The sequence below is a fragment of the Amia ocellicauda genome, chromosome 14 (assembly GCF_036373705.1).
Source record: "Amia ocellicauda isolate fAmiCal2 chromosome 14, fAmiCal2.hap1, whole genome shotgun sequence".
Lineage (NCBI taxonomy): Eukaryota > Metazoa > Chordata > Actinopteri > Amiiformes > Amiidae > Amia > Amia ocellicauda.
Genome location: NC_089863.1, coordinates 17330097 through 17340500, shown reverse-complemented (window position 1 = coordinate 17340500; position 10404 = coordinate 17330097). Strand labels below are relative to the sequence as shown.

Genomic DNA, 10404 nt, shown 5'->3' with positions numbered 1-10404 from the left:
TTAAATCTTGTTCCATTTCAGCGAAAATCTGACCATAACAAATTATATTTCCATGTCCCAGCAGATGCCCAGTAGTAATAGTACGTTTTCAATACAATGACATTTCAGACCAATGAAACACTCCAATCACACAAAGGTGTTTTAATGACATTTTACCTGTAGTCAGAAAAGAACAGGAGGGATTGTATAATTCCAGACTTTTTTAAAATCTCTTAATCCAAAGTATTGGGATAATAAACAATGTTATAGGGAGCCGGGGACATCACTTCAATGAGCAAGTGTTCTGTGTCTGTGGGCAGTGAGTGGCGCTCTCAGTGTGGCAGTAAAGAAGAGTTCACCCCTGAGAGCCAGCTTACCTTCAACTGTTTTTATGGATAGCATGGCTCAGTTAAGTTATCCTTGTCCCCAGAGGGACATACATTCAGTTGAGTCTGGTTTGGCCAGAATACTGTGTGCTGCAGTGTTTTCAATAAAGAAACATGAGACGCTACAATATTCTTCTTTCTTGGAAATACTTAATTTTTTTATTATGTATGTATTTATTTATTTATTTATACAGGGGAGACCAAATGTGCGGCTGCAGACTGGCGTTGTCAGCTGTGGTCACAGTCAGTATGCTGACGGCACCATGGGATTCTACCAGCCTCCCCAGAATGAGGACGAGGGTCCGAAGGACAGTGATAGACCAGTGTCTGCATCAGAGCCACTACCATTGTAGACTGAAAACCAAAAGCAATGAGTATCTTTTTCCATCACCAAGACAGGGAACACAAAAAAAGAGCCTGTACAAATGTAGGTTACTTCTTTATTACATTATTTTCAGAACTGTAAAAAAAAAGCTAAAGCAGTAACGGCCCTAAAAGAGGAAACAATATTGACAGGTTGTAACTGTGGATTGAGCACTGACATGAACATGCATGATGAATCTGAAGAAATCATCATCAAAATATCATCATCATATCATCAAAAGTCAAGTTTGATTGTCAATTAATTGAAGATCATAATATATACAGAGAGATGAACTGTGTATTCAGAGTAACAGCTGTCAGACTGACTTCAGGAGTCACTGATTTAAAGAGCGAAGAGGGGACAGAATCACAGTGTCCTTGTGAAACTCTTTGGTCCAAAAGACTGGATAGATCTTCTCTCCCTCAGTGAACTTCATGTCAGTGAAGGTGTAGATATGAGCCCTGGACTCCACTGTGTAAAAGGAGACCCGTCTCTCCTCAATATCCACACACACCCCCAGCTTCCTGGGCAGCGGAGTCTGAGGGAGGGGCGTCTCAGGGTCAGTGAGAGCAGAGAAATGAGAATAGTCAAATTCCAGACACCAGTAGCCCTGCTGGGGAGTAAAGCTGAACTCTCCTCTCCTCTGGGCAGACTCTCTAGTCACTCCAATTCTACACCAGTCATTCCCTGCCACCATCCAGTAGTGTCTCCCCGACGTGAATCCCTCCCTGCCCACGACACAGTACTCCGAATTAAATTGCTGTGGATTGTCCATGAGACGCTGTCCCCCTCCCAGTCTCACTCTCTTCCCATCCTCAGACAGGGTCAGGGCATTTTGTGCTGTCTCAGGGTCCAGAGTCACATCAGCTGTGGGAAATCAATAGAAAACACTGGGAGTACAGACACAATCCAGCAAAAGCCACCTTAGGTCTTCGACAGACTACAAAACAGCATATCTGCTAACAGCTAAAAGAGCTAATATACAGAATTACAATAGATATCTCTCTCCACAGAACACTGTTGTAAATTGTGATGCTGGAAGGTACAGCGTCACTTGTTTTGTTAGTTTTCTTTGCAATCAGATATTGTGCTTTCAAAAGCATCACCCTCGCTCTCACTTGTTGTATCTAACAGTGTCCATTACCCCACCACTGTTATGAACTGATCGCTGTTTCTGTGCTTTTGCAAGGTGATTTATTAACCATTAAATTTTTTTAACTTAACCAGATATATTCTATTTAAAAAAAGTTTAATTGCCACTCCAGTAACATAAGACTTCTTTCCGACCCTGTGCAGAGATGCTTTCTGAATGTAAAACCCCTGCACACTGGGGTAACAATGTTGTAAACCGAGGACTGTGTTCTCAAGGCAGTAAGGTCGGATTTAAAGGGGATTTGAATGGGGTATCCCTCCACAAACACAGCAATCTGGAACTGGAATAGGGAGAAAGCCCCAGTTAACCAATCTGATGTCAAGGCTTTCCTAATCTGAGGACTTGGATTTGAACAGGATTTAAATTGTGTGGATTATTAAGAAGGCTGAGTTTGAAACGACAGGAGACAGTCACCTGGTGTCTTAACTCAACACAATCACAGTTGAGTATTCAGTGCTGAACTAGGGAGACTTCTGCTGGACAGAGAGGGAAACTGCAGTGTATCCATGGAGTGAACATAGCTACTTCTTCAGTGACATTTATGTTATTGTAAATAAAAAAATACCCAGAGACGTCAGCACATACATTACCAATGCAGACCAAACCACTTACTAAAGTTAGTGGTATTTTAGTGGCAAAAACCCATCCCACACTCACCGTGCACACAGCAGGAATAATTTTGATATCCCTGTGCTTTTCCTAGTTAAACAATCCACTATGTCCCTGTGTTACCAGTACCATGAATAAACACTGAATTTGAATTACTATGTGTTCCTAAATACACTGCGCATACCCGTTTCTGACTTTTCCTAACTATATGTATTAAACATGCCTACAGCATTTTAACTGCATAAATGCAAAAATTTAGAAGTTATAAACACATTTACCTAGAATAGCCAAAATGCTTGAAAAACACACGCATTGTACAGCATTGCAGGTGTTTTCTTACAACTGCAGTCAGATTGAGTGGATACAGTGATGACCCGCAAATAAACATGGATTGGAAACGGAGACTGAAGAGAGATGGTTTTGGAAATGCCGTGTATATGAACATGACTGATTCAGGGGATCAGTGACACTGGCAAAGACAGATCACTTGTGGGTTTGTGCCAGAGCGACCAGGTCCAAATGGCACCGAGTACTTTTACTCCACTGATCAATACGCAATGCTACTGCAGTACAGAGAGCAATAGTGCAGCACATCCACCAAAATAATGATTCATGGACATTATCAGTGGAGGAGCATTTATTGCGATGCTATATATTCATGGAGTAAAAGTGTCACCTGGAGAGGCTGTCAAAATGCAGTGTGAGGGACGAGCTCCTGCAGGGAAAGTGAGGAAACATGTCCTGTGTGACTGTACGAGCTGTCAGGTATGCAGGCTATATATATAGTAAATCGTTTATTGAAATACAAAGCTACAGTGAATACAAGCAGTTTATGTTGAAAACAAAGTTTACATGGTGTTCAAAATGTTTACTTCAGTGTACAATTATGTTTTGATAAATGCAATCCTAGTGGAAAAAAGTATACTTTATTGTATTTGAAATATATTCCCTTTTTCAATAGTACATTGCAAATATACCAACAAACAATGTTCTATCTTTAAATATATTAAAAGTATATTAGCATCATGCTTTTACCTATTTTCACAACTTTTAACACACTTTAAAATAACTGTACTTTAGTATATTTTCTATAAAAATATACTTTAAGTGAAAATTCGGTTTATTTTTTATTTCTTTATTTTTTTGCACTTTAACTGTGTGCTGAAAATGGTCATTGTAACAATGCATTGAAAGTATACTTTCAAAATACATTATTAAATATCCTGAAGTTGTAGTATATTTTAAGTTAAATTTTAGAGTAATTTTTAACTTTACTTCTTCGTGCTTGGAATTCACTTCATTAGCATATGATAAATGCATTGAAAGCCCATTTAAAACATTTTTAAATAAAGTGTATGCAGTGTACAAACGGCTACTCTTGTAATTGTGATTTAAGTATTTTAATAAGTTTATACAATGTTACAGAGAGGTACAATGTACAATAAACAAAAATGTGTACTGATTTGCCATTTTAAGTTTACAGTGCTCAATCACTTCAATTAATTTTCCCGTCTGACTTCACATACGAGCTCCATCTCCACCAAACCGCGAGTTCCGCCATTTCTGCTCTGCTCGCGTCGGGAAAGTGTGCAGAGAAAAGTTTGCAGGTGTTCAGTCGAAACATCCTACCCGTCAAGTTGTCCTACTTAATGCTAATGCGCATGCGTACATGGTCTTTGCGTCATTTTTGTTAGGATTTTGCGTGAGGTATTACATGCATTTTTTTGTTAAACGGTTACTATATTTAAACTTAGTTTTTAAAGCATATATTTATAATTGCAAAAGCATTATATTTAACTTCTGTCACTGTTATTTAGTTGTCTTGGTTGGGGTTGTCCAAGTAGCCAAACTTTGGTCATACCAGTACACGTTTAGGTCTTAGTTATACCGTTATTGCTAGACACTAGCAATAGGTCTGTATAAACACTGATAACTTGCTGCAGCAATGTCTATAATTTAATTGATTCGTCCTAATTTTTGATAGAGAGAACTGTTGGGTTACGCTACGGTAGGATAATCTGACAAGGACAGCTCGACACAACACCGGTACAAATTAGTTATATTTACAAGTTGTTACAAAAAAACGGCATTTCTCTGTGAAATTCGCTGTGGGATTGCTCTGTGAAGAAATGTGAGGTGAAAGCACTGTGGCATGCTGACATTTTCTGACTCTTATCGGCTGACCTTGGCGCTATGTATCTGGTGAGCTATGTTTAACACCATATTTTACTATTGTTATGTAATTTTCTGTATCACATGTATTTAGTGTTTTAGCAGTTAATGTATGTCATGCATTTGAAAATTGAATATGATTTGTGCCAATCTGGTCTGCTCTCTAAATGAATAGTTGAAGTCAGTGTATTTAGCCTAGATTTGTTTGAGCTCAAAGTGGGGTCCCACTACACGATTTTATGCCCGATTTGGCCCTGATCGTCACGACAGGCCGCTGGTCGTGCAGTGAGAGCCGGCCTGATGATCTGATCGTAAGTATCGGAGCCGCTGAGTTTATTAAACCTGTTTCATATTTACGACTCGATCGGCGCCGACCGTGTAGAGTGACGTCATCAGCAGCCAAAGAGAGCCGAGCTGATGAAGAAGAGAGAAGAAACAGAAGAATAAACATGACAGGAGAATAAGATCAGCGCAAAATACTCTAATACAGGGAAAATATATTTTCAAATACCAATTAATATCTGTAATTGACCAGGTCTAAATATCGACCCATACAATGCGCTGCACACTGTGGGATGGATGAGCTGTGACTGGTGCTCAGCTGCTGCTCTCTCTCTCGGCCATGTCTTCACACTCTTCCTCTTTTCTCTGCGCTTTGTGTGTTTGTCCGACACACGAACACGGGCAGCAACAGCAGTTTGTGGTCGTGTTCTTATTGCGCAGATTTCCGCAGTTTTGCACAGATCTGCAGAAATCCACTGATCCCATTGGAGGCTGTGACTCACATCCACGACACGGATGTCGGGTCAGTTGTGTGTGTCTGTACTGTAGTGCTCGGTTGTTTGCGCTGCTTCACGACGCAAAAGACATCAATTCGGTGCAAAACAGTGGTTAAGTGTGAGCTGCGCAATGTGCACAACATCGGGTCGGACTGTAGACATCGTGTAGTGACCCCGGCATAGTCTCATTGTGCAAAGATCTACTTTTTTTTTTTTTTTTTTAAGTTTTCTGGTAGCCTAGAAATTGTATTACCTCAAAACAGCAGATGCACGTTTGGGAATGAGTGGATGGTTTGCATAGTGGGTTGACAATTTCATGCAAAAACATTGTTCCACGTGTTAATGTTTTTTTTATTTCAAAATGTGTATAGCAATTTAGAGTTAGTTACTTAATGCATTACTTTGTACATCATAATTTAATTTAAAAACCAAGTAAACAAAGTGGACAATTTGTTAATGAGAAATGAAATGCTTTTTGATAAAGGTAATACAAATCTTTTACCTGTACTTAATTTTAATTTGTACTATGAACACAAAATACCTAGTAAAAATTACTTAATCAAGAAGGTTTCTTTATATGATCAAATTAAGTGTTACTTAAAATCACTTAGTAAAAGCAACTTAATTAATATTGCTTCTTTAATTTAAAAGAATTAGTGTCACTTAAAGTTACCTGTTTAAAGCTAATTAATAAAGAATGTTGCTTTAACTTACAAAATTGAATTAGCGTTACTTATAATTTTTGATGTAATCAGTTTCAACTATTTTTTTGAGTTCAATTAACTTATCGGATTTCGCAGTGTATGCAGGTAACACATTTAAAATACTGTCTTGTGTAAGACAATGTAATGTTTAAAGTATATTGTACAAAGTATAGCTAAGTAATAACAGTTTGTTATTGAAGACAAAGTGTGCAATTTGTAGTATTTGGAATAAGCCAAAGGTATTACTGAGCATATACTTTTTACTCAAATATAATACACTTGTATGTTTCTAAGACACTCGTAATTAATTTGTAATGTACTTGTAACACAAATAAAGAATACTTTAATATAACTAATCAAGCATGTAATTAGTACCAACACAGGCATATACTTAAAGTATACTAAGTTTACTTAAATTTATGCTTTACTACAATTTAACTAAAATATACTTAGTACAAAATTAGTTGTTCCAAAATAGCACACTTCAAGTTAACTAATCATTAACACACTTGAAGCATACTGATAATTAGTCTGGCTGCAGGTATAGTTTTTTTCAGCAGGGATAGTTATTTGTGAACTATAAAATATTGCTTTTGAGCATTATTCCAATATTTACATTTACACTTGTTTTATTCTCTTATTGTATGCCATTTTTGAGCTTTTTGCTTATTGTAGGCTATATAGTTATTCATGTTTTTACTGCAGTGTGTGCTTTTAGAAAAAAGTGCTTTGTTATTATAGCAATAATATTAATGTTTTATTATCATATTTCAATTTAAATACTATATTTGTGCTATGTAAATGTTGGATTTGATGTTCATGAATAAAACTTCTGAGTTTTATATGATGGTTTGCCTTTGATTATCATATGACAGCTGTTAAAGAGCTATGGTAAATTCAACAAGGCTATGGAATGCTTTAAAAAGATTGACGTCACGTTCCCATGACCACAGCAGCTGTTTGAGCAGGGAGGGATTGTGTCGGCAGGATGAATCTTTACTATTCATCTGCACTAAGGACAATGAAAAGTAAGCGGCACACACTTGCTAATCCTGAAGCACACTCTTTTGGGTGGGTACTGTCATTTTCCTGTATAACCTTTGGAAGTGCAGTGAGTAATGAGGTTAAATCTTATATACTGCATGTGGTACCACCTTCTGTAAGAAGAAATTGACATGTAAGTGCCTCAAACAGCGCTGAAGAACACTTACCCCAGGCTCTTTGAAGATCTGCCAATAAAAGAGGACATTGCATGAAACTCAGAATGATCAATACAGTCCATGCAGTCATTTCAAATAATAATGAATCGTCTTTTTACTTATTTACGTACTTACCCTTGAACAGTGTCATCTTCTCTTTCTCTGCAAAGGAACGGGCAGTATAATCAGTCGCACTGGTTTCAGTGTTTGGCACTTGCGCTTTGGTTTGATGCTGCGTTCACGTTCATGTGGCAAGGATGGTAAATACGTACGGAAGCCGAGGAGTACAAAAGCAAAACAAACTCGTTAACAAGAAGTCGCAGCAACCAGAGAAGAGAAGGGGTGTTAACATTAGAAACACGTCAGCAGCATTCAGAAAAGGGCGTTGCTGCAACCAGGAGAGAGAAAGCAACCCCTGACAAATTGCAAATTCCGCAATGGTAGTACAATTTTTGCCCTCCTTTTTTCGGTTTGCACATTTACTGTGTGGCGTGATACCCAGACAGACTTAATGTCAGCGCATGGTGATGGTTCAATACGTTCACCTGCCACATCGATACAAGTTGGGTGTTTTTTAGCATCCACAGACTACTACGCAATACAGTCTATAGGCTAAAGTAGTGAATTTGAAACTTTACAATGTGTGTGTGTGTGTGTTACAAAGTTTCTGGCGGGATGAATATAAAGAAAGCTTTGTTTATAATGCACGTATTTTATAGTTATTTGCATACGTTTTAAACAGTTCGAAGCATTTTCCAAATTTGTCAGCGGTTGCATTTGTAATGCTTGCTAATATTTGTGTATCTATCAATATACAAGTTTAAAACAAGTTATCTTTCGGGTCGTGAACACTACTCGTGGACATTTCTCCCACTTCAATCATTCTGACGTCACGAACGCGGGAATCTTAATAAACAACGCGACACATCGGTATCAAATTCGCTTGTTAAGTATAATAAAACAAATCATGTATTTCTCATTATTGTCTACTTTATATTATCATGAACGTTCATATGTTTTTCAACTGCTTTTCTCACCTAAAGTGTCATTCCGCAGCTGCCACAAATACCACTAACTTTAAGTTTCTACCCTAATTCCCACATGACGTGAACGCAGGGTTAGATACACACTAATTTAGTTACTTGCATACATACTGTGAAGGATCTGAAGATAAAGAATGACTGACTTTTGGTTTTAGCCGATATATTAAAGACACATTTCAAAGCTCACGTGAAGGTGCCGTATTAGCCCATTTTAATATATAAAATATTAAAATCCGATTACCCGATGTCAATCTACCCGTCAACCGCCAGCAGCTCCAGTCCTGCCACAGTCGCGCTATTAACCCCTGCATCTGTCTCCCTGATCCGGGACCGCAGAGCTGCTCCGGAGTGACAACTGCGGTGTAAACACAGAACCGGTTCTCCCGTTTAGCCCTACAGCTGACAGGTAAAGCAGCTCAGCCAATGTGTGCCACGCCAACACTGTCTCCTAACACGTCAACCTGAACCCACATTTAAAATCGTTGTTATTGTTTTAGCCTATTGTATCCTGTAGGTTATACATGAGTAGGACAGGGTGTATCAGGGCGCATCACACGTCACACATTCTTGTTGCACTAAACTGAAGCAGTCAACTTTGGACTGGTATAATATAATGCCGTTATGATCAGAGAACAAAAATAATCACTGGAAAGAACAGAACACAGACCATGTGTTGAAATGTGAACTTTCATCGTCCCTCTAATAGAAAAATAAACACCTGTACTGGTGTGTGTCACTGCTGTTGTACCCTTGAGCAAGGTACTTTGATCCAGTTAAAACCCAGCTGTATCAATGGGGTATTGTATGTAAAGATAATGTGATATTATAAGTTGCCCTGGATAAAGAAAGGGATTCATAATAACGACACTATGATAACCACACTTTGGCCACATCACAGCTTCCTGTTTACCTAGATGTATTTTCTTTGTCCTGGGTCACTTGATATCTGTGAGTCTGTCTGGCCTATTTATGCCCAAAGCCTGGGGGTCAGGTAGGAGGAGATAGGAGGAGGGGGTGTTAGGTATTCGGTGTCTCTTGTATAAAATGTACAAGCATGATACACACAGTTTCTCAAGCAAACCAGAAAGCAACTTGACCCATTTTTCGCAGGTAAGACCAAGTATTTGAATTTGTTTAGTTCTGGTGTAAAATAATACAAAAATAACTGTTTCCTGTAAAAAAGTTTTCAGTTGGTGACTAATTTGTGTATGCAGTAAGTATATTAGTGCAGGAAGGGACAAATTTATCACTACCTTCAGCATAGAAGAACAGAGATCTTTTTAAACTTAAAGTGGTTGTTTTTCACAGAACTATAAATCTGGGATAAGAAACCTTTAATCCTGTTTTTTCTTTAGCTAGAAAGCCTGCAAAAAAAAGGCGAATCATAAGAAAAGACTATTTAAACAGACAACAAACATTAATGAGGCTAACAGATATATTAGTAGTAGTAGTTTAAAACTCTGCCCAGTTGACATATACATTTTGAACCACCTACCAGTGACTTATTACAAACTAATTCTCAGTGGCAGGTCTCCATGAGGTGGAAGCAAGGAACCTGCATTGCTCAAAAGCCATCATCAAGTTACGATTTCTAATTCCTAAATGGCGCTGGGTCAGAGATTTTGACTTAACTGAAGCCTCGAGGTCTGATGATCGAAAAGGCACACTGCCCAGTCATATCATAATGAGCTCCTGTAGACTGCGGGTGTATGATTCTTCCTCCTTCTAGGACCTGGCATCCCAGTGAGTAAGATTGATGGCGTCCCTCCTGCTGAGTGTGACTGTGCTGCTCGCAATTTGCTACAGTGAGTTACAACAGGGTGGTTCTTGTGGACTTCCCTCACTCTAATCAAAAACATTACCATACAAGGGTATCATGAGGCTTTATTTTTGGGAAACTTTAATTTAGACTGATGCACCCACCTGCCCTCCCCCTTTACAGACATATCAGGACTTTCTTCCATACCTGTCACATAGATATGTGTTCAAGAAAAGCCTACGCATCAGATACATCTG

At 38.4% G+C, this 10404-nt stretch overlaps 1 protein-coding gene across 1 annotated transcript; it reads right to left on the bottom strand.

The window, feature by feature from the left end:
• Positions 1 to 791: 791 nt before the first annotated feature.
• Positions 792 to 8825, bottom strand: LOC136767925 (E3 ubiquitin-protein ligase TRIM39). Its single transcript, XM_066722008.1, has 4 exons — positions 8630 to 8825; positions 7481 to 7507; positions 7358 to 7375; positions 792 to 1596 (listed from the first exon to the last, which is right to left on the bottom strand). Exons 1-4 carry the CDS (start codon positions 8697 to 8699, stop codon positions 1064 to 1066), a joined length of 648 nt encoding a protein of 215 aa, XP_066578105.1. The 5' UTR covers positions 8700 to 8825; the 3' UTR covers positions 792 to 1063.
• Between the last annotated feature and the right edge of the window lie 1579 nt (positions 8826 to 10404).

Coding starts and splice junctions, on each gene's coding strand:
- LOC136767925 (XM_066722008.1), bottom strand. CDS start 8,699: ATGCAGGGGTTAATAGCGCGACTGTGGCAGGACTGGAGCTGCTGGCGG. Junction 7,508..8,629: donor GACGGGTAGATTGACATCGG/GTAATCGGATTT, acceptor GTTCCTTTGCAG/AGAAAGAGAAGATGACACTG.